The sequence below is a fragment of the Varroa destructor genome, unplaced genomic scaffold (assembly GCF_002443255.2).
Source record: "Varroa destructor unplaced genomic scaffold, Vdes_3.0 BEIS01000002.1, whole genome shotgun sequence".
Taxonomy (NCBI): domain Eukaryota; kingdom Metazoa; phylum Arthropoda; class Arachnida; order Mesostigmata; family Varroidae; genus Varroa; species Varroa destructor.
This window is the reverse complement of record NW_019211455.1, coordinates 10,549,550-10,573,674: the sequence shown is the minus strand read 5'-3', so window position 1 is coordinate 10,573,674 and position 24,125 is coordinate 10,549,550. Positions and strand designations below refer to the sequence as shown.

General features: G+C 40.3%; 5 protein-coding genes across 11 annotated transcripts; 3 read left to right on the top strand and 2 right to left on the bottom strand.

The window, feature by feature from the left end:
* The first annotated feature begins 81 nt into the window (after positions 1 to 81).
* fab1 (1-phosphatidylinositol 3-phosphate 5-kinase fab1) lies at positions 82 to 7,837 on the top strand. Of its 2 annotated transcripts, none has more exons than XM_086978962.1 (3): positions 82 to 944; positions 2,185 to 5,719; positions 6,810 to 7,837. In XM_086978962.1, exons 1-3 carry the CDS (start codon positions 424 to 426, stop codon positions 7,140 to 7,142), a joined length of 4,389 nt encoding a protein of 1,462 aa, XP_086835088.1. In that variant the 5' UTR covers positions 82 to 423; the 3' UTR covers positions 7,143 to 7,837. The 2 variants fall into 2 exon arrangements, with proteins under 2 accessions (XP_086835088.1, XP_022650407.1); XM_022794672.2 differs by having other exon boundaries at positions 105 to 944; positions 2,185 to 6,637.
* A 512-nt stretch (positions 7,838 to 8,349) lies between these two features.
* On the bottom strand, positions 8,350 to 10,424 carry ND-B18 (NADH dehydrogenase (ubiquinone) B18 subunit). Its single transcript, XM_022794690.2, has 3 exons — positions 10,145 to 10,424; positions 9,125 to 9,293; positions 8,350 to 8,779 (listed from the first exon to the last, which is right to left on the bottom strand). Exons 1-3 carry the CDS (start codon positions 10,296 to 10,298, stop codon positions 8,653 to 8,655), a joined length of 450 nt encoding a protein of 149 aa, XP_022650425.1. The 5' UTR covers positions 10,299 to 10,424; the 3' UTR covers positions 8,350 to 8,652.
* A 121-nt stretch (positions 10,425 to 10,545) lies between these two features.
* PH4alphaEFB (prolyl 4-hydroxylase subunit alpha-1) lies at positions 10,546 to 16,325 on the top strand. Of its 6 annotated transcripts, none has more exons than XM_022794678.2 (5): positions 10,552 to 10,703; positions 12,389 to 12,513; positions 12,956 to 13,700; positions 14,017 to 14,384; positions 15,153 to 16,325. In XM_022794678.2, the coding sequence occupies exons 3-5, from the start codon at positions 12,964 to 12,966 to the stop codon at positions 15,647 to 15,649; spliced, it is 1,602 nt and encodes a 533-aa protein (XP_022650413.1). In that variant the 5' UTR covers positions 10,552 to 10,703; positions 12,389 to 12,513; positions 12,956 to 12,963; the 3' UTR covers positions 15,650 to 16,325. The 6 variants fall into 6 exon arrangements, with proteins under 6 accessions (XP_022650412.1, XP_022650413.1, XP_086835097.1 ...); XM_086978971.1 differs by having other exon boundaries at positions 10,553 to 10,703; positions 12,305 to 12,513; XM_022794677.2 differs by lacking the exon at positions 12,389 to 12,513 and having other exon boundaries at positions 10,546 to 10,703.
* Positions 16,326 to 17,448: 1,123 nt separating this feature from the next.
* Positions 17,449 to 18,883, bottom strand: RpL23 (ribosomal protein L23). The gene is made up of 2 exons (XM_022794692.2): positions 18,582 to 18,883; positions 17,449 to 17,699 (listed from the first exon to the last, which is right to left on the bottom strand). The coding sequence occupies exons 1-2, from the start codon at positions 18,781 to 18,783 to the stop codon at positions 17,479 to 17,481; spliced, it is 423 nt and encodes a 140-aa protein (XP_022650427.1). The 5' UTR covers positions 18,784 to 18,883; the 3' UTR covers positions 17,449 to 17,478.
* Positions 18,884 to 18,966: 83 nt separating this feature from the next.
* Rae1 (ribonucleic acid export 1) lies at positions 18,967 to 23,274 on the top strand. Its single transcript, XM_022794684.2, has 4 exons — positions 18,967 to 19,105; positions 19,460 to 19,873; positions 21,105 to 21,687; positions 22,053 to 23,274. The coding sequence occupies exons 2-4, from the start codon at positions 19,589 to 19,591 to the stop codon at positions 22,280 to 22,282; spliced, it is 1,098 nt and encodes a 365-aa protein (XP_022650419.1). The 5' UTR covers positions 18,967 to 19,105; positions 19,460 to 19,588; the 3' UTR covers positions 22,283 to 23,274.
* The last annotated feature ends 851 nt before the right edge of the window (positions 23,275 to 24,125 follow it).

Here is a 24,125-nt window from a genome sequence, read left to right as displayed (position 1 = left end):
AATCGATCGCGATGATCTTCGAGTGAATTTTCCTAAACACAGCAGTGATTAAATGCATGGAATAAGTATTTGCACAGCATACAAAAAATATGCTCACTTTAGTGGTAGAGTTTGAATCACAGGAGCGTAAAAATGTCCTTATTTTTAGGTGGTCGGATCGCAGAACCGTATGTGTGGGTTTTGCGGTCAGTTGTTCTCGATACATGCACGAACAGTCCGTTAGGGTGGATTTGTTTGTTTGGCTGAATCGGAGGTCGCAGTTGTCTCATCTAAACTGTGGCTGTTATCGCTGAGCTGAACTGTCATGGGATGCAGCGGCTTTTACGGGTTCGGAATTGCTCAGTTGTTGTTAATTAATTTTATGTATTTGAATATAGTTAATATATACCAAAAATAGTCTGAGCTTAAAAAAATTAAAGGAAAATGACGTCTAAAAATGATTTGGACCATTACGAGTGGCGAGCTAAAGGCCGCAAGCTCGACTGCGTCGATTCGCTCAGTGAGTTTGCGCCGATACCTGTTGCCCCCGAAGTCGAGCAGCCAAAAACGTCTACTTTAAATTTAGCTAGTCAACTTTTATATCGTGCTGCCAGCACTATCGTTGGTGATCCTTCGCCGCAGAAAGATGCTGAAGACTCGATAGCTGAGGCGAAGCACACGATCCTACAAAGAATTACCTCAATTCTTGATCGAGGCGGAAAGGTCTCGGCGGCCGATCTAAATGACTCGGAGTTTAAACAGTTCTGGATGCCTGATAGTAACTGTAAAGAATGTTATGAATGCGGAGTGAAATTTTCAACCTTTAAACGGCGACATCATTGCCGAATCTGTGGTAGAATTTTTTGTGCTACGTGCTGCAATTTGGACATTATAAAAAAACACAAGGATGACATAGATCTTCGAGTTTGTCAGTACTGTGCTGCCGATATTCTCAAGTACTTGAGGTAAGTAATACACACACCTGTACCAGATTGGTGTTTGTTTTAGCCTTCTTTCGAGTATGGCCGAAATAGTCATAGATAGGTTGTTTTACTATTTCTGTGTGGCAAAAATGAGCACCAATGAAATTCGTCTCAGCTACAGATTTCTTAGTCATAGACAAATAAAGGTTACTGGTAGCAAACTTTTTCTATAGAGGAAAGTGTACACAAATGTTGACACTTTGGATTGCTAATTAAAGTTCATCTTTATTTGCCTCTACGATACTACTAACTTTGAACTTATTATTTCCAGTAATTTAATCCTATAATCGCACAAAAACTCGATGGTTAATATTTCATAACAGAGTTGTCATCTTTACATGACTCTATACCCGCTGGCCATTTTTCTAATATTTCTGGAAATTATTAAGGTATCCCTTGCAAAGGGATCTACCACCATTTAATATCATTATCATATCTGATTATCATGGGTTACATTCGTCACGAATGTGTAGACATGTCTGGATACGGGTGATGTGTTTATGACAGGTATTAACCATTACCAGGTTAATTCAGGACTTTAGTTTCAATTTTGTATTCATTTTAAACACGTTAAATTGTCCCGACGAATTTTAAAATATAAGTAAAAATCTTAATCACATAAAATCAATTTTCGTAATTGTTGTTTTACCAAGATGCTCTGCAACATGATACAACACTGAAAAATTTACTATTAAGTCAATTAGGAACCGAAGAATAAGCACTGCAGAAAGGTCCTGTTCGATTCGTCAAAATTAATAATTGTTGTCTGTGGGAATAAAAACATTTGTATTTAGTGAATATCGTTGTACGCATGCACAACTATCGGCACCCAACCATTGTCATCATAATAGAATGACACCTTAAATGCAAGAAACATACAGCAATATACTATTAGTAGAACAAGCCGGACTATTTTCACACTCGGAGCATAATAATAAAATGATTTATGTTACTTGCACGGGCATTATTCTACCGCTTTCCTATTAACTCGTTGGTTTCCCATCACAATAATTAGTTTTATTCTTCCGTTACCTGCATTATCGGTCACATTTGCTTTACAATAAATTTTTTGAATGTGCAAAACATCAACGATTGTTTTCGTAGTTGATTAGCGGATTATATAGCAGAACTTACGTTTTTCGCTATAGTAACGTGTGCATTATTTTGCGATGTTGCCACAATATTTTGACAATTCAGTCGCTTTCTGATCTCTTTGTTCCAGATCAAAGAACGTGAGTCGCGCAGCTGAACCCGCCGTCATGAATATGGATATGAGTCGGCGTGAGTCAGTCACGTTTCGTGAAGAGGCACTGTGGCCACAAACGGACAACAATAAATTTGTTGTAGTAGAACATTTCACGGAAACTGTAAAAGGCCTTGGTGGAATCTTGGATATAAACGCGCTCTGGAAGAGGACCCTTGAAGAGTTTCCATTCCAGAACCATCGACTGCAGGATTTGAGCTACCCGAACACAGCAACAGGGACCAGCCTCGTGACTTGGTTTCAGGCCGAGCTGACCATCGAGCGCGCAGCTGCTGTAGCTGTCGGTCAACAGCTGATTGACGCAGGCCTATTAGAAACCGTGGGCCAGCCCACCGTCAAGCAGTTTGTCGACGCCACGATATTATACCGACCAGTTGGACTGAGTGCTGATCCAACGACTGAAAAAGAAGGCGACAACGCAGACCCCCTCTGGGTGTCCGAGATCGCACAAGAGTCGAGGAGTTCGTCCGAAGAGCAATTCGTTGCCGACTGGATCAAGACGCCTGGCCAATCTCGGTCCAGTACGGGCGAACGGAAAGTACTCAAATCTGATTCATCTTTCCAGCTTGACCTCAATCTTAAGCAAAGCTCTGCTAGCGTTTCGCGTACCCAGCTAGAACAGGAACCGGGGGATGGCGAAGAGGAGTTTGTTCGCAACACATGGGACCTTTCTGATGGTGAGCGAGCCGTCGGTGATGATTCGGCTGTCAGCGGGGCTCTTATTGCGTCAACAGAACAGAGTAGTAACCAAACGGACGAAAAAGCTATTCCCGAAAGTGAGCTAAATGAAATACGCTCGTGTTTTGATTCTCAATATGCTCACATGGCAAAGGAAATGCTAAATCAGCAGTTGGCTTCTAACGGCCTTAATCAGAGTTGGGCGGAGATTATCATACCAATCGTACAACGGGTGGCAGCGACGGTAACACCGCCAACAAACAATAACGATATCCGTGATTTCGTTCACATCAAGAAGATTCCCGGTGGGATGAAGAAAGACACGTCGATCATTTGGGGCACTGCGTTCAGCAAAAATCTCGTTCATAAGGAGATGCGGTGTCACGTCGAACAACCGAAGGTTCTTATCTTGCAGGGAGCCATCACTTATCAGCGTAATGAGTCGAAAATTGATACACTTGAACCCATCGTAATGCAAGAGCAAGATTACGTTAAATATGCCATAGCTAAAATCCGAGCTTATCAACCTGATATTCTCATTGTAGAGAAGAGTGTCTCATGGCTAGTGAGAGAGAAGGTTCGTGAGCTAAACGTTTCGCTAATCACTAATGTGAAAAAATCCGTCATGGAAAGGCTCGCACATCTTACCGGATCTACGCAGGTGACCGGCCTCGACGCGTTGGGTTCTCCAACGCTTGGCACTTGCGAGCGGTTTTACGTTCGACCGTTTGATATGAGCATTAGCCAAACCAAATCCATAACGGTTTTTTCCGGCTGTTCGGAGCACCTAGGCTGCTCTGTATTACTCAGAGGAGGGAATTTAACCGAGCTGTCAAAACTCAAACGGGTTCTTAAGTTCATGATTTTTATGAACTATAACTGGAAACTGGAAAAAGCCTTCCTACTAAACGAATTAGCTGTTCCACCAATGACGGGTGCTATGGTAGTTGAAGAAGACGAAGTTGCCATAGACGCTGTCAATAGTTTACCGCCAACGCCGCCGTTGCTATCACAAACGTCGACGGTGGAGATTCGCGAACTCGAAGCGGAGGCTGTTGAGGACAATTCGGATCCTTTAAGGAGCGCCGATCCCGACAAATTTGCTATCACCTTACCTGTTGTTGACAAGGAGCCACCAGAAGAGGAAAAGTACTATACACATACACAGTTCACAAACGTTCTGAAAAATACACTGCTTACGATATCACCGTTCCTCAAGGTGAATCCGCCTTACATGGAGACACCAGCAGGAGCAACCTGTCTGTTACGCAGTTACCTTCCAAAAGAGCTGTATGTCTCAGAGAAACTACAGCCACCGCGTGCTTTAATTGCACCCCTTCTGAAAATGGAACCCGCATCAGCTAATATTTTCGGTACCGAGGCTTGGAGCAAACGGGCAGATATACAGCTGCTTGAACCACATCCATTCCTAAATTTACCTGCGGCCTGTTTTGGTAAAGGCCGATTGCGGGAAAACCCGAAGTTTCGCGCATTACTCGCTGACTACCGCGCTCGAGGTGCGCGAATCAACAAGATCTGCAAATGTCGCCTCAATCAGGACAACAAACAAGCTGATTCAGGCAAGCAGATGGCAAGCTATTCTCAACAGCAAGATATCTCAAAACAAGACTGCTTCTCGCCGTATAATCACCAACAAATGGTTGTACTCTTCTTCAGCTATTCGAGTAATTCGAAGAACGCACCGGGTTTTTGTGTTGATCCAAATTTCCTCACTATGGATTTTTACGCCAATCATGACATAACATTGGGTCGTTACCTGAAGCGCTACTGTCTTCAACCCGAATATGCATGCCAATGCGGCCTAAGAATGCTACACCATAACCGAAAGTTCATTCATGACACTGGCAGTATTGTACTTAACACGTGGTATCTCGACAAAATGTTCCTTCCACAGAATCGAATAACGATGTGGAGTTTTTGTCGCAAATGTCGTTACATGTCGAAATTCGAAAGCATGTCAAAAGACACCTATAACCTGTCATTTGCTAAGTATCTCGAGCTGCGTTTTTATGGAGCAGCCTACACTTGTCGAGGATCGGATACCGAACCGTGTGGACATTCGCTTCATCATGATCACTACCAATACTTTGCCACGGGACATATGTACGCGGCGTTGAAGTACGTTCCTATCATAATACGGGAAATCGTTCTGCCGCCGAACACGATCCGTATCAAGAAGCAACTACTGAACGTGTCTCGCATCAGTGACGAAATTCGCGAGCTGTCTGAGAAGTCAAGCGAATTCTATCAGACAGTTTTACAGGCACTAATGGGTATCAAAGATCAGGTGGTCGGCACGAAACATGAGGTGTGGATTAATAACATGTTCGAAATTTGTCGCGAGCAGCAACGCAAAAGTAAAGATCACATCGAGAAGATCAATGTGCAGTTGACTACACCAGGTGAAGAAGACAACGAAGAAAGGTGTTGGCCTATTTTTGATAGCCTTGTAGGTCTCAAGCAACATATAGCAGACGGGGTACAAACATGGAACGGGCTGTTGGTCAACTTCGAGAATGCTAGAAAAAGGGAAGAGAAAGCGGGTGGCAAGACCGATAGCAACTCGTTTAGCAAGCCTGGACTCGATGTGGCTGTCGTGGGTCCATTAGACAACGACAGTGTTGACCAGACCGAAGTGATATGTGATCCGACAAAATTGCTTGAAAGCCAAGATACACGAAAGAGTATTAGTCCTGCGTTAACCACTGCGACCGATTCCGAAACAGAAGAGAATACTCGGATTCCGTCATTATTCATAGAGGAGAAATTTTCCATACGCAGCGATGAGTTGACAGTAAGTATTGATGCAGCAAAACAGGAAAAGCGAGGGGTAAAGACGATTTTTTCACAGTTTCTCAATACAGGTACATCGACCGTCATCCAAAGTCCATTTACGGCCTCGGAACATTATAACCTCAATCTTGGTACAGAACCGCGCGTAGCTGTTTATGATACCGAGCCTTCGTCCATCGTCGCCGCGTCACTGGCCTCGACCGAATACCACAACGCCCTAGCCAAGCTACAAATGCAATTAGGCTCCATTATAGAGCATAACCGAGAAGTGTCACCTAACAAGGAAGTCGACATTCTTGAAATAAAGAACTTCACTTTGCCCCAACAGCCGAGTACGAAACCAGAACAAGCCCAGTTGCACATTGACATACAGTTTCAGGATGTGTCTTCACGATACTACTGTAGGATATACTTCGCCGAGCAGTTCCGACAGGTGCGGAAATTACTGTTTCCAGCTGGTGAACAACGGTTCATCTATTCGTTGGCACGGTGTGTGTCATGGCAAGCGCAGGGCGGTAAAAGTGGTTCCGTATTCTGCAAGACGTTGGATGATCGCTTCATACTAAAGGAAATGAGCCGCTCGGAAATGGAGTGCGTAAGACAGGAGTTTGGTGTGAAATACTTTGACTACATTTCACGTGCCTCGAAAGGCAAACATCCTACTGTGTTAGGCAAGATTGTGGGAGTTTACCGCATTGGCTGCCACAACTCTGCAACGAATCACCAGTGTAGGATGGACTTGCTCGTCATGGAGAACTTATTTTACGAGCGTAACATCGTACAGAAGTTTGACCTTAAAGGCTCGGAGAGGAATCGTTTGGTTGACGACGCCGAACGAGATGATGTCGTTCTGCTCGACGAAAATTTCATGATGAAAATGTGTGGAAACCCATTGTACATCAGACAGCACTCGAAAAAGGTTAGATATGGATACAACGGTCTTAGCACACCCGTGATAATCGCAAGCATTTTATAATATGCCGTATTTTATAAGCCTATGTTCGATTTAGTACAGGTCCGTAACTCGATGTAAGTATAACTCGGTGCAGTCTCTCCGCATATATAAACTTAACAAATCCTTTTTAATTCAGGTGCTATTGGCAGCTATCATCAATGACTCCAGTTTTCTCGCCGAATGCAAAGTAATGGACTACTCGCTTCTGGTCGGCATTGACGCAGAGAAGAACGAATTTGTAGTTGGCATTATCGACTACATACGACAGTTCACGTGGGACAAAAAAGCCGAAATGATCGTCAAATCCGCTTTTACTGTCAAAAGCCCTACCGTCATTTGGCCAGCCGAGTACAAGTCCCGTTTTCAAGGTGCTATGGATAAATACTTCTTAGCGGTGCCTGACCGATGGACGCCAATGGGCAAGGATTCCACGTATCACCCGGAAAGGGGGCGCATGACCGCTTCTTAGCATCGGAACTATCTTTTTAACAACATCTCCGATAGAAATATATCTACCTAACAACTCTATATAACTTGTTATTGAATGGATTGTGAGTCAGTGAAAACTGTTACACAATGTCCACATGACGTAAAGCACTAACTGCTCGTTGAGCTGTATTTATATATGAAGTTACAAACGCTGGCACTTCTTTATGCAAATATGTAGGGCTTCAGTATTACTAATTCAACGTTATTTTTTCTTAGTAAGAGTAGTACAAGAAACTCAATGTATAAAACTGATCAAACTTCCTGTTGCAATTAATGAGATATATAATGAAATAAAATAGTAAGCGAAAGTTGGCACAATTGAACCGATTGTCGAGCTATAACGAGAATCGTGTACTGTAATATGTTTACTGCGAATAAATAGTGTAATATGGATATGATATACAGCAATTTATATGAAACATCGTCCCGGGAAAGAAACATCGTAACCTGCTAGTAAAGAAAACAAGGTAGGTGATCTCGTGGAGACAAAAGTTATCCGACCAAAGCTGAAATGTAAATATTACTAATGACTAGGGGTGTATATGGCTTGGAGCAGGAGTGCATAAAGTGATGCAAACGTTAGGACAACAAATATGCTAGTATCATGAACACAAAAGTTGGTTACAAATGATGACGAATAATAATAAAGTTTGTTACGTTTATAAGTAGTTAAAATGACTTCTTAGATGCTGATGTCGTATTCCGAGGTGTCTATGTATATATTTTTTAACATATAAATTACTACAATAATACGGTTATATTAGAGGAATAGTACGCTGCATTTAACAAACATTTCGTATTGTGCGGTTATGATTTAAAATGGCAATAAGCTAAAAAAGAGAAGAGGGCAACTAGCTATAGTTAGTTCTGAAATCCCATGCATGAACTGTTGTTTATGATATTCTGTACTTTAAAAATTGGCTCATAGATTATTTTTACGTTGACTTCTTTTACTTAAACAGAAACATGTTTTTTGGCAAGTGGTCAAAAATTAGATAGTTCACTCCTACCACCGCAAAAATATTCGGGTTTCTTTGAGCTTGTTCCACAGATATTTAAGTAATTAACAAACTTGATGCACCCTAACAAGTGGATGAGACTAAGAATGGAGCAGTTGAAAAATTTAATAAGGTCCATGCTAAACAATTATTCGTCATTATTAATCGATAAAAATTTAGGACACGGGGTGATTACACTTTTTTTTTATTGTCATTAACGTCGTTTGTTACATTTTGTTGCATTGCTTAAAAGATAACTCGTTGTTACTTACATCTTTTCCTTTCTGTTACTCGTTGATGCTGTATATTATCTTCACTAAATTTATTCCCGCGTTTTTCGTATCAGACAAATTCCCCTCCTACTCAGACACTATTTTCAACACTAGACTTGCTCTCGACTAAATGAACTCAGAAGACCAGAAACCACCATGATGGCTCAGAAAATCAAAAACAAGCTGATGTAGACAACCGCTGTCGTTATGATAGTTTCTGTTAATGGACCAGTCCGACCTCGAATCGAGCTCGATTCCCTGCTTCTCGTGCCTGCTTCTTTGCGCGCTCCTTATCGCGCTTCCGAAGTCGTTTCTCTCGTTCATGCTCCTTGATTCGGATCATGAAACTGTAATTTTCAGGTATATGGACATTGAACAAAACAAAAATATTAGAAAATCCATGCAGATAGTTAAAAGCAGGTCTAATATATCGTCTTTACGAATAGTAAACCGAATACGGAAATCGAACTGTCTCATGTGTACTAAGTTATCAAGCTTAGTATAGGTGTGCTGTTCACCAGCTGCTAGCGTCGACGAAAACACGTCGACTACTCGAAATGAAAGCAACAGAAATTTAAAGGAAACTTCATAAAGGAAACGCCGATGATCAACACTGAGTTTTTTTTAACTTCACTTTTCCACCCCGGAGTTTGCTAATAAGCGCTTTCATTTCCAATAATATCGGCACTTACTCTTCGAATTCACAGTGCTCAAGGTCGTGCTTCTCTCTGTGACACAGGGCGACCCATGGGAACTTCTGGTAGCGGCAATTTTTAAAGGCAATAAGCTTGTGGGCGCAATAATCACGTTCATGAGGGGCAAGCCTGGCGCTAAGCATTTCTTCATTAGTTGCCACCATTACTGAAAGTGTGAATAATTAATAAGTTATCTAAACTTATGGTCCAATTCTAGTTAACCCGAGACCTCCGAATATTATTACTCGGAGGTCTTAGGTTGAAAATAGCTCTAAGCTGGATCAGAATAAACGGCAGTTATAGTTTTAAAAAAAACTTCGCTCATGGCTACGAGAATAGATATTATAGTGTTATGTATCTGCACAAAAAACTGCACAGACAAATATTCATAAAAATTTAACAGAATGTTATTAATAGTACTTTTCTTTAGGATACGCTTTATTTACACTATTCACTGTTTCACATGGCAGAAAAGATAGGGAACCAGAACGAAACTCGCGACCACGCAGTCGTCATCTCTAATCCACAACACACATATTATACTAAAAAATTATAATTTTTTCCAAAGCAGTGTTTTCTAAAAGGCTACCCACCAGAAGTTTCCTAAAAGGCTACCCACCAAAACCTCCAGCACATTTGAATGTGAACAGTTCACATGGGATAGCAAATAGAATCGCTTTTTCTTAAACTTTTTTTATTACTATGTCATTTAGACTCATTCACCTCTCACTAAGATCATTAAGCTGTCTATTTAGATATTAGAAAACTGCTTTCTTCATTATTTCATCACATTGATCGAATAGTCTATATTTCTCTATTCAGTACAGAGGGAGTCTTAGTTTTGTTGTACAAAAAACGATCAGCGCTGTCATCTTCCTTTATCATTTAAAGACAAAAACATGCATTTAGACTGTATGATATTATGAATTTAGCTTACACTACACACTAGTTATGCAATTTCAATAGACAAGTGTGGCTATCTGCTAAGTTGAATATAATTGTGAATCAACAACTTACCCCTGGGCTTACGTCCGTTCGGAAAACCTTCCATAGGATCGTGCGTGATTTTCAGCGGTTTCGGTTTCTGATAACCATCGGGATCCACTTCATGGTAAGAAGTGGCCCAATACGCACCTAAAGTCTGTGTATTACCAAACTGGATATTCCCCATAATGAATGATAGCGAAACCAACTGGAGTAAAGATTCAGTTCACGAAGTCACTTACCAATGTTCTAATCAGCGACCTCTAACACAAGAGGCAGTTTGGGGTCTCGACTTGATGAGAAGCCAGCTGTTTGTGCTGAGTATTGATGCTGCTTGCTTGATGGGGGCGCCAATCCGGCTGGCCGCAGGATGAGCGTCCACCGAATGCTGATAATGCTCACTATGATGATTGTTATGATGATTGCTATGATGACGATGAGAGATAGTGAGGCTGTATCACTTCTATGGCGTGCTGGCGAAAAAAATGGTGTGACAGAGAGGCAGGATCAAAACAATCGAGTACTGTAGAGATCCCAAGAACGCTCTGTTCGCATAGGGCCCCAATTGTCAGTCGTTGGCCGTGTTAACACTGTGCGTAGATGTATATTTAGTTAATCATATTAATACAAAGACATAGCGATTGTGTGAATAAATATATAACGGTGGCAATATCGCGGTTGCTAAGACCATAATAAACAAATGATTGGTGTATTTTTGTGCATCACGCATCCGGCCTAAAGATAATTGTGTATTTCGCTAACGTCAAGTTATTGTAAGCCGTAGCAATTGTAATTCAGCGCATAATTATTAATATTGGTATGCAATGGGTTAGACATGCATAAGTTCGAACAGTATTTTTTTTTATTGTTGTGAACAATTTACTTGTCGTTGTAATTTGGCTTAAAAATATTTTATACGATCTGTGGATACAACTAACAAACTTCTATTGAATAAGGCAGCTTTCGTTGTAAATACTTGACGATTGATTGCACCTCGGATTGTTGTGTCTCTAGGGTCTACTTAAGCTATGACGAACAATTAACCATTACGTGAAAAACGTCAAACGTAAATGAACCTATCACTCGAATCAGAGCATGCTGTGAATGGGGTATATACAAACGCCTTTATAAAAAGAATGCTTTGAGTTTTACGTTTTGGTGCTATTGTTAAGCATTGTTTCAGACAGCCAGCCTTCCATGGCGAAACGAAGTGTGTCTATATTCGATTTTAAAAGTTTAGTAGAACAACACGTTTTTATTGTACCACATATAAACTTTATTCTGTGTTTTTTTTAGTTCTAGTATATTATTACCCTTAGCAATTCACATTGAATACTAGCAGAACCGGTTGAAAACTCGTTAAAAACGAAAAATATAAAAACTTCGTGACGGTATTCTTAATGCTGAGAAACAAGACGCGCGCGAATTATTTTATTTTTAAATCGTTGTGAAGTTTGAGCACGTCAGTACATATAATGTAGCCAGTAATAAGGAGTTTGCCTCATGCATTTTATTCTTGTTTAGGGGGCAAATAACACCCGAATGACAATAGAGAAGATTTCTTTGTTACTCGTGTATTAGTTGGTCAACGTTTTACTATAAAAACAATACTTTCCTTTCGTGTTTTGTAGTATATTCTTTAGGAACAAACAAGTGTAATAATTATTAAATTGACAATGCCTTGAAAAGCTCTCTTTTAATGATTTATTAAAAAGAGCATGTGCTGAGTTTATGATATCGATAACTGGGGCTGACCCTCGATTCAAAGTGCCTTAGAGCTTTCTAGCTTTGACGTTTAAGGACTTCTCTACTAAAAAAAGGCCGTTGTATGCACGCAATCAGTCTCGTAGCGGCGCAGCCTACGTATATTCCTCCTGCATTTTTCGCAACAGACCTTGCACTATCTTTGTTAATGAAGCGGTCCCATACTATTTTATCATTATTGCTATCCCTATTATGATTAGTATTATTTATTTATCTCTTTTTAATTTCTCTTCTGACCTATTCATATTAATGATTATTTAAATAAAACATTTGTTCATTCAGGTAGTCAATCCAATCGTGGCGTGCGCATACTTCAGTTAGCAAGTTCAATATATATATATAGCAGCTTGGTTGCTTGTCTTTCTTAGAAGCTCAGTATGTTCGCTGACCAAAGAAGAAACGTGTAGTGCTTTCTGTCTTCTTTCTTAGGTTTTCTCTCTGTTACGCCATAAGATAAAAGATTCCATAGGTTGTCTCCCATCTGGAAATGCTTGTCCCTCTTCTGATGTTTAGCCTAGGCACACTGTGCACTCCTAATGCTGTCGTGAGGCTTTTCGGTCGACCGTCTTAAGGCAACGTTATATTGCCACGTCGTCTTGCCGATATACGCGACTCTCTTCCTCTACCGCACACCAACGGTAATTTACTCGAGTTCTCCGGCTGTCAATTACGGCTATACTGGTCTTCGCCGACGCCAGTAATTCATAAACAGGAGTGGGAATATATAGCATAACAAAACGTAACGTAGCATAACGTTTTCATCATTTATTTATTACACATTTTACGCAAATGATACTAGTGCTCAGCTGGAACCGCATGAAATTTGGAAAGTTCCGCAGGCTAAATTCGACCGTTTGTTGAAACGTGAAGAAATGCCTTTTGTGAGAAGTCACTGATGCATAATATGTTTGATCTATTATGAGAGTTACGTTATCTTTGTCGCTGCTTTGTTTTCTTCGTTTCTCTATTCTATCATAGACTACTAGTGATGAGTATATATTGGTGTATTGCTAGTTTTTGGGAGGTGATGTTTTTGTCCAGTGAATGATTTTCGGTGCGGCTGGTGATTACTCATTGCAGGAGTGGTGATGCAGTTCACGGTGATAGTCTGCTTAGCTCTATGGGCAACGGCTAATCGAGCCGAACTATTTACAGCTACGACTGACCTCGAGAAGCTGCTGGTTACTGAACGTGAGACAATTTTAGCTTTGCAAAAGTACATCAAAGCTGAGCACCTTCGACTGGAGAAAGTTCAGAGGCTCAAGGCGGATCTCGAGCGCTTGTGGAAGCTGGCCGAAAAAGACGCGAGTTTCGTGTACAACCCGGTTAATGCATTTCTTCTGGTAAAAAAACTTACGGCTGATTTTGGTGAGGCAAAGAGTTTAATTTTCAATCCCAGAAGCAATGAGGTGATCACGAATCTCACAGCGGAACTGATCTTTCCTGACACCGAGGATCTGGACGGGGCGGCTGCCGCATTGCTGCGATTGCAGGATACGTACGCCTTAGACACAAGTCGAATGGCTAATGGCCTAATTGCACCTGGCGCGAACGAATCGCCTCGTCTTAGCGCTGATGACTGCTTTGAGCTCGGTAGACAATCGTACGTCAAGGAGGACTTCTACCATACTGTGCTGTGGATGCAGGAGGCGCTCGAAAGGCTTAATACTACATCACAGGAAAGTGAAGACGCAGTGAAAGCGGACATTCTCGACTATTTGGCATACGCCACGTACCGTCTTGGCAATGTTCGCCATGCGATTGCACTCACCGATGAGTTGCTGAGGTTGCAGCCGAATCACTCTCGAGCCAACAGAAACAAAAAGTTTGTAGCGTAATTTAATTTATATTCTTAATTTACAAATTATGCTATCATAACTAATGCTTATGATAATGTATGTTTTTAATGTGTGATTCATGTGACTTGTAAATTAACTGATTTTATTTATCGACTCTGTAACATATTTCACTATTTCGAATTTGATAATTCTACGCCCCCAACTATAGCTTCATTCTATCATGATTTAGACACTGGTAATTATCCTTTTGGATTTCCTATAGTTTGATAAGGCAAGGGTATTTCAATAATAAAAATACTATTTTAATATTAAATATACTATGGCATGTAACACAATCGGCAGTTATTATCTGAACCAGCTGAAGGAAGATGAAGGTTTAGGTCGAGGCGACACAAGAAAATCGCCGGTCGATTCTCACATCAAAAGACAAGGGGGCCTCAATGAGGAGCGTCGAACGTACGAGCAACTCTGCAGAGGTGAGCCCATGCCACAGTTGTTTCAGCCACGACATCGGCGGAACCGGTTGCGCTGTCGGTATTTTGATAACGGCCACCCCTATATGAGGCTACAGCCGGCTAAACTTGAAGTCGTTCATGAGCGACCATATATCGCCATTTTTCATGATGTAATGAGTGAGGACGAAATACGTATCGTAACCGAATTAAGCGATCCAAAGCTACGAAGGGCCACTGTGCAAAATGCTCTATCCGGTGAGTTGCTTGTTAAAAATAACGATTCCTGGATGTCACGTTTGTCATAACTATTTTGGGGACTCCATTGAGTTATTTATGTATTTAGAGAAACTTACTCTATCCAAGGGAGCTATTGAGATACAACGTATGTGTATTTAACTTTTGATGTGAGTTGTCATCTGATCCTAATGTATTATAATGGCTTGGCAGTACACCAATAATGAGAATAACGTCAAATACTTTTTTAATATAATACTTCGTCTATCTTTATTTTTCTTTTATTAAAATGTATTATAGGTGTATTAATTAGATCTGATTAGCAATGATTTGTGTGTGATATTTTTTTATATACTCTTAACGTACCGCTCACGCATTTGGCATCATATGCGTGGTTTCTGCACATATTACAGAGGTTGGAACAAAGATAAAAAATCAAATTGTGATTTGCTTGAAAGCAAATCTCGGTTTCATTTTCTTTCTTCGAACTGTTATTACTAACAAGCATGTGTAACAAAGAGAAACTAGCATTCGAAATATAAAAAAAAATACGTTACTCTATAACTAACGTGTCTTAGCAAATTCTGTAGAAAGGCATATGAAAAAAACGTAACCGGTTGTTGAGTCGTAATTCTCACAAAATACAGACAGCACACAGATATACTGAGATGTAGTAAGTACTTTTTAAAGTCTTACAAATTTCCTATGTGATGACGTTATGATCTATGTAATCATTTCTAATAGAAGCTTATAAAAGAATCAAATAGATTATATTCGTTTTCTTCACAGGCGAGCTCGAGTTTGCAAACTATCGCATAAGCAAGAGTGCATGGCTGAAAAATACTGATCATGACGTAGTGAATAGGCTTTCGTTACGCTTCGAGTACCTCACCGGCCTCACGCATGAAACTGCGGAAGAACTGCAGGTTGTCAACTACGGTATTGGTGGACATTATGAGCCTCACTTCGATTTTGCTCGACGAGAAGAAACCGATGCGTTTAAAAGCCTTGGTACGGGCAATCGTATAGCAACCTGGATCAACTACATGTCTGAGGTGAAAGCAGGAGGGGCTACTGTCTTCCCTAATTTGGGTCTCACGCTCTGGCCTAAAAAGGGTAGCGCTGCATTTTGGTGGAATCTGCACCGTAGCGGCGAAGGAGACGTGCTAACCAGACATGCCGGTTGCCCAGTGCTGGCTGGCTCCAAATGGGTGTCGAACAAATGGTTCCACGAAAGGGGCCAAGAGTTCCGGCGACCCTGTGGACTTAAACCTACAGATTATTGAAGAATATAGAAGATATTGAAATTGCTGATACTCAATTTAGATATTACGTTTTTAAAGACCCTTAGAGAGCGAAAAAAGTCACAACGAGTTCGAAATCAACTTTATTTTAAAAAATAGCAAGCTAGTTTTCATCCTCAAGATTTCTATTGGGTTGGCTCGCCATCCGATAAATCGGTGTATTTTTCTATTTTTAATATAACTCAGAGAGAAGCACGGTGTCAAGCTATATAAAAAAAAAACGCAATTGTGATTTTAATATGTTACCAACAGATATTCTATGATAATATGACAGGACGACGACTTTGTGAATTGAAATGGCTTGGTGCAACGGAGGTCTTGACTTTTCCTGTACGAAAAACTGGGAAGAACAGTTAATCTTGTGTCTTGTTTAATAAGTTAAGCAATAACCCTTTCAAAACCACGAATTTCGTTATATAAAAAATTAATGTTCTGTGCGAAGGAGGCTGTGTTGTTAGTCAACGCAGTTGGTTAGTACCGACGGTGAAAAAAGAAAAGGCTATTTGAATTGACTACTGAATAACATTAACTACATAATAATGAATAAAGGCGTGCCATGCGCTGATTTAGTATATAATTGAAGAGGAATCCTGTACATGACACTTTGTAAATAAAGATGCCACCTAAACCTTGCCAATGATACAGAAAGACGCATACATACGATCGAGTTTTTTTTCTTTTATAGTGCATTCAGAAGCACTTCCGCATCATTAGACAATGACCACCACCGCTGACGATAGAAATACTAATTACAAAAGTCTTACACTGAAAGCCGAAGGCTTGCATATTTTCAAGGTTCATGACAAATTATTTGGTAACTGAATTTGTTTTCATCATTGTTTTAACTTCTTTAACCATTTGTTTTAAAAATAAAATACATGTCCACACCGCAATCACAGGAGCTAGCTTTATAAGTAGAGGAGACCAATTTATAGTTGAACGCTCGCATTGTTGTGTTGACGGATTAATGCTAGCACTTTGAAATCAATCAGTGACCTCCAACTGTACCTTCCGTTATGTTCAAGTTCAAATTATATACTTCCTTGACGTACGCTTAAAATTATTCCGTAAAATTGTTCCGAATAGAGCCAAATATGTCAATGGAAAAAATTCCTGCAGTTGCCCAGTAGTTACCTTCTTTGCCTTAGGTATAACGAACAAAGTTGAAAATCACGTGAGTCTTCGACGTCGTAGCTGGAGCTCTGTTCGAGAACGCCAGAACGAGTACAGTACAATTTTAAGAAGTAACAAACTCATAACTGTGGCTTAATATGGGTACCAAATATAATTTTGTCTCAACATTGATAGTCGCGTTTCCTCTTCAGGCACAGTTGAAGCAAAACCGCATAACATTCATAAAACCGTTTAATCTCTGAGACGAAATACCTCTTTCGTAGCTAGTTTCGCCGGGCTCCAGAGAAGAATATTCTCTTCCCGAGCCGAAGTGAAGAACATTAAATAATGGTCAGCCCGAAATCAGTATCTAGGAATAGCTTTCAATGAAAACATATTTCTCAGAAGATATTTCAAAATAAGCCATTAAGACAAGATAACTCGACATAGTAGATACAAACAAAAGTCATAAATTAAGGTGCTGGCCATGCAAAACTTTTATGGCACGCAGACTATCGGCTAGGCATGATGAATGGTTGTAAACGAATTTCTTCTTGGGGTTATGTAATTAAAAAGCAGACATTACACTGATTAACGTTAAGTTCGTTCTCGTTGTTTGTCTATGCTGCTAAAACTTTCCTATGATTTCAAATAAGCACACAGTATACTCCATCGAATCATCGACGTCGGGCATTTATTTAGGCGATAGATGACGCATTCGAAGCAATTCTTGGCCAAAGATCGGCGCACTCTTTCGCCACGGGACCGGTGATTGCAGATCCCTTCATTTCGCCCTTGTTATTAACAATTACGCCAGCATTATCTTCGAAGTAAATGAATGTACCATCCTTCCTCCTGAACGCCTTTCGCTGTCTAATAACCACGGCCGGCATAACTTTTTTACGTAGCTCGGGCTTACCTGGAAATTAGCACAAAACAAGCAACATTAAGATGAAATATAAGACCGAGCCAAACGAGTAATAAAATCAAGCTAAGTATGTCTGTCAACGAAACTGTCAACAAGGAGAAGTAGTAGATTCCGCTTCAATATCTGATGTGCCAAACATTGAAGTTGAATCTTGAATCTAGTACAAAGTGGATGTACTTACTATTCGATTTATTATAAAATTAAATGGATCACCATTGTGTCTTAAATCTTGTCTAGCGGTTGGAGGTTTCGTTTAGTATTTGAAAGTATTGTGTACGAGCTTCACACATCTGCAGCATATGTCTGCTATAGCAGAGTTTCGAAGAACAAACCCAACATTTTCTAGATACAGTCTGACACTAAGTTTCTAAGTCAACCAAGAATCAAGTCCCGCCAGCGCACCAATCCATTCATCGTAAGTTTGAACGCTACATCGTTCAAACTCATACCCTGCAGACTCATAGCAGAAGTTCTTTGTTGCATAAAACCTCGAATGCAGTCACATTCTTGTCACATTTGATACAGCTCGCCATCAATTTCATAGCGGTCATCGATGTAGAGCGTAGTTCAACTCGGCGTAGAAATTGCGGTCAACTCTGGCACTGACTGATTCTCACAGCACCACCCTCATAATGGGAGTGCTGCCTTTAGCCATGTGTACGTGCCACAATAGTCAATGATTATTGCCTCCAACGCTCCAGAAAGCCTAGAGAGCATGCCCATTTGTGCTATGTATACGCACATCGGAGCGATCGAAACTGCCAAAACTTTCTTCCTATTCTTGGCATTTAGAGTGACTCCTCCAAGCCGCGGATGCCCATTCTACAATCTTGTCAAATGAATTTTTTTGCCACACTTTGCTTGTATACCTACCCTTCTTCACAGTTGCGACGAACATATCGCCACATCCTGCAGCGGGCAGCCTGTTAAGGCGACCTTTGATTCCGTTTACGGCGATCACGAACAAGTTCTTCGCACCCGTGTTATCAGCGCAGTTCATCACTGCACCCACAGGCAAACCTAGCGAAATGCGGAACTTGGCTCCTGCCTGTCCACCACGTCCTCTTTTTGACATTGTTAGAACCTTGTACGGCCCGAAAACTATACAAACTTGCACAAAACGTGCGACCCGATGTTGCTCGCACACTGCACGCCAGTGGAAAAGACTTTTCCGTGGCGGTAGCAAAACGAAACCACTTGCGGCGCTTCAGTCGCCAATCAGTTTTGTTTACCAACAGCAAACCACCATCAATATCGACACATACGATAGGGGGCGCGAAAGTTGAAGTAGCTTATGGGGCTTATGGGCCTGGACCAATGCGATATACCTCATTCTACGAGATTTTGACACGGCGAACAGGTGCTGAGACAGGCGATTAGGTCTAACACGTTAGACAGTAAGTGTATATGTCGGGATCAACGGTGATTTTCATGACTCACTGCAATTTCACGATTTCGGTGGCTCCCGAGCAGGAACTAGCAGGAACGATCATTCTCTCTTGCTGTAACAACCTATATATCTACGGCATGCAAATCTGTGGTAGAGGCGGCTGTGTTTCGTATTGAAATTTATTTTGCACATACCGAGTACAGTGTTGATGTGCGTTGGACGAGCATGAACCGTGATTGCTAACCAGAGCGTACTGTTTGTTTATGATCAGTATGGAAGTATATGAATATATCGGGCGTGAAACAGTAATTTAATTGAACGTTCCAATTGCAACGGTTCTCTTGTTTGTTTACCGTTTCAGCGATAGTTGTGGGGACAGCGTCTTTTAGTGATTCACAACCAAGGTTCGGAATCAAAAGTTTGAGGTAATATTTGATTAAGGAAAGATCCTGTGATCTTCTCGGCACGTTTGATTGCCGAGAAAATCATTATGTTCACTGCAAATAATGCGCAGAACGCCTCGTTCGGGTTCGGTGGAGCGCCGGCAAATCATAATCCTATGAAAGACTTCGAAGTCGTTTCACCGCCGGATGACACGATTGCAGGTTTGGCATTTAGCCCAGCCTCCCTGACACAGAACTTCCTTGTCTCCGGAAGTTGGGACAACCAACTTCGATGTTGGGAGGTGCATCAGAATGGGCAGAGTGTCCCCAAAGCACAACAAAGCCATCAAGGTCCGGTCCTTGATATCGCTTGGTCCGACGACGGCTCCAAGGTAGCATGTGAATTCAGTTTTATGTATTAGAATTTATAGTGGGGGTTAAGAACTTTGTTGTTTATATATTTATTGGAATACTATATCAGTAAGTAGTTTGATCATTTCTTGTCAATACGTTTCGGTAGTTATAGTATAACGTGCACTAAGAGAGAAAATTGCACGGGCAAGTGCAATTCTATATCAAATCATACATAAATACAGAACATAGAACTAGGCAAAAAACATAAGCTATTCCGGCAGCCCCGACTCTAAAATAGACAAGTCATAAACTGCATATTTCAGGGGGTGAACATAATTTTCATCAAGTGGTAGTTGACTGTTGCATTCCATGTTACCTTCTGAAAAGATTGTTCAAATTAGGGCCACTAGGAAATAGCAATAACTGCTGCAGACCTAAACATCCGATACTTTGAGATTTATTGATCTCTTTTCATCTAGGCACGGTCCCCCGAACCGGCACAACTGTCACTTCAAGACTTCTCATATTACTGATACGTGATACTCCTTGCTTGTTCAAAATTTGATTTGAAAAATCTACTTCACCTAGAGACAGTCAACAGCCCTTAATAACAATGCATACAAGCTTACAGCTGTCAATGTTAAATAATATTTTAAAAAGAAAATCAGTCATTTCGATTTACCGAGCTTTGTAGTCACCCCAATGATTAAAATGGGTATTCTTTTAATGAGATAATGTTTACTCAAATATAGTGCTCACAGCTGTTTATAATATGTGAGCTTCATCGCATCTAGCCTTATCCAAGATTTCATTAAATACCTTCTCTACCTTGATGTATATTTGGTTCCTTTTCATCATCTATATTGCACATAAACGGAAGAAAGCAACTAATACTCAAAAGAGTATCATAAAAATATTAGTTAATATACAACAATAGATCTTCTATCAAATTAGCTAGCCAGCTAATGGCTAATTAGATAAATAAAAATTCATCGAATTGTACTGAAAAAAAAGGAGAGAAGGGAAAGTAATTTTCAAATTTCAGCCAGTAGAAATCCGTTACTAATCAATACTCTGTCGAAGGTTATGAAGCGGGGACTAAAGAAATCCGCGGATACTTCTTTAGGATTTTGATTGCACAGTACCTACATAATTGTTGCAGCCCCGTTGAAGGGAAAAAAAGCGTAAATAGCTATGGGCATAACGTGTAGTGTCGCTCTTGGTTGCTTTATGTTATCTGTAGTTATCTTTTAACCTATTTACTGGCAGGTATTCTCGGCATCGGCTGATAAAACAGTGAAAATGTGGGATCTTAACGCTAACCAACTTGTGCAAGTAGCGGCACATGATAATGCCGTCAAGACGGTTCACTGGATCAATGCTGGCAACTATCAGTGCATCATGACTGGAAGTTGGGATAAAACAGTAAAGTTCTGGGACACCCGTTCATCAAGTCCCATTATGTCCATTCAAATGCAAGAACGTGTCTATTGCGCTGATGTCCTTTACCCAATGGCCGTTGTGAGTACGGCCGGTAGAGGTATCTTCATGTACTCATTAGAGAATACGCCGCGCGAATTGAAATCAATCGAGTCCCCCCTCAAATATCAACATCGATGCGTATCGGTCTTTGTTGACAAGCAGAAGAACCAGCCTACAGGATTCGGTCTCGGCTCTGTCGAAGGACGGGTTGCGATTCAGTACGTACAGCCGGTGAACCCGAAAGATAATTTTACGTTTAAATGTCATCGAAGCAATTCGACAAATGCCAGCGGCTATCAAGATATATATCCCGTAAATGATATTGCATTCCATCCACAGCACGGCACATTGGCTACGGTCGGCAGTGACGGTGAGTCAGTTCACCTCGAGCGGCTTTTCTTAAGCAGAGAGGGCTCTATGCATAAGTTGAGGAATTACGTTTTTCTTTTTGTCGGGCACAAAAGCTAATGCTACAGCCATAGTAATATGACCATTCTTTTCTTTCTTTTTCATTTATTCGGGACTATCAGACCATCTTTTTCTTCCTTTTTCATTTATTCTGGACTATCAGACCATCTTTTTCTTCCTTTTTCATTTATTTTGGACTATCAGAGTACCTATCAAGTCTGCTAACTCAATACGAACTATCAACTGTACCTAGCATCTTTCCGAGTTATACGCCTTTCTTTCCATTGTTCATCAACAATAACTCACTTCGCCATTTTCTTCGCATAGGCAAGTTTTCGTACTGGGACAAGGACGCTCGAACCAAGTTGAAAACATCGGAACAAATGGACAATTCTATTACGCGGTGTTGTTTTAACGCCCGCGGCGAGATTTTCGCATATGCCGTTGGCTACGATTGGTCTAAAGGACACGAGGCTGCTAATCCGCAAAAGAAAAATTACATTTTCCTGCATCCCTGTTTCGAAGAGCTAAAACCACGTTCAGCTAACAAGAAATAGAAAATAAAACTAGACTACCCTATGCGGTTCTGGATAAATCGGAATCCTTCAATAGCTGCGTTTCTGTTGAAAAAGTAGCGTACGGCGTACATGTGCTCCCACGTCAGACTCAACAAAGATATCGGTGGTAAAATATACCAAAAAATAACAAATCATTTTAACGGGACAGGATAGAGACATATATGAATATTATATTAGGCCGAAGAAGAAAGCTAAAATGGGGACGCAGGTCAGCTTGACACATTTATGGTGTTACTAATGTACAGCTAGAATAACTTTGTTCGATTAAACGCAGGTGCTTGCGTTTTACCTATGTAAACTAAATAGACTGATTGATAAATATGCGCTTATAAACGTAAGGAATAAACTGTACTATCAATGCGCAAACAAAACTTTGCAGGAGTGTTCAGTTATAAGTACAACAGTAATAAACCAAGATGAAGCTACTAACTGGGGAAATTCGGTAGCGTGAACAATGTAGTCAAGCAAAGATATCTCAATTATTAACAAAGGTGTCTGAGACCGCATCGTAAGCAACGAATGTATGCGGCCGCTCGGACGGGTTCTTGGATTGTGTTTGATAGTTTCTACCTATGGCCGATAGCTACTGACTGAATTTACATGAGCATGTTCTTATGTCTAATATTCTTCATTAAAATGGAAGATTTAGAGAAATAGAATCCCTTCAATAATCACGTCTTGAATTATACATCCTAGAGAAATGCATTTTTAAGTAACATGTCAATCTAACTGGCTGTACAATACAAGGTCATCTAATAAAACATAATGTAAAATAATCATGTTAATATTAACACAAAAAACAAACATATGGAAAAAATTGAGAAATATTTCAAACGTTTTTTTCGTTATTTTCGTTTTTATCATTCAATAGTATAGTAACATAATAATTACTAATTAATTCTAGTATATAAATGGTTATTATTACTCTTCAAATCAGGGTTTGCACGTAAATAAAGCTTTTTTTGTTCAAAGACGAGCAGTATTATTTCCGTGAGACGGTGTATAGGTAAAATGTATACCTACTAAAAATTCGAAATGAAACGTAAACATACACACGGCTTGTTTCGTTCTAGAAAGAATCAGTCGTCTGAACCAATGCTTAACTGACGCATTACCAGAATTGAAACTAAGTAGTCCAAAGCAGTGGTGAGGATATGTATATTCGCATATCGGCAGAAAAGAAATATTGTGTTATTTCTTGAAGCACAAATGTCTCCATATGTTTGAATATATGTATAGATAGGTCCTTCCTATGAGAACACGGGTAACCATGGGGATCGGCTCAGGGATGTCTCGTTTGTGAACTTGTTCATTAACGTTAAGAGGGCTCTTTTTGTATGTGCGGAACATCGTACACCATAAAAAATTAATGTAAGCATTACAAGGAGAAACATATTTTACATATTTTATGTCTCTCAGAGGACCTTATCGAAGCTTCAGTGTTAGTTTGGCCAAGTCCAATAAGTGAAAACTGTCGTTAGCATTCATGTGTAAAGAAATCATTGGGTTAAAACATCCTAAGTAAGCGGGGTACTGAATTGTTGTTGGTACGGGAATTGTTATGTTATAAGATACACATTGAAAATGAAACAAAGGGAAACTTTGACTTTTCACCATATGGTAAATTCCAAGAAAAACTATTAGAATGAGTATTTTGGTTCCAATCTTTCTAAAAAAAACTCGTTTCCATTGAGTATCTTCTTTGAGTTCTCAAACAATTCGGAGCATTTCCGTACACTACTTAGTTATGGATTAACGTTTTCATCATCTAAACTAAAAACGTTATACCTCGACTACAAGCCATGCATACTAATCCAAGATA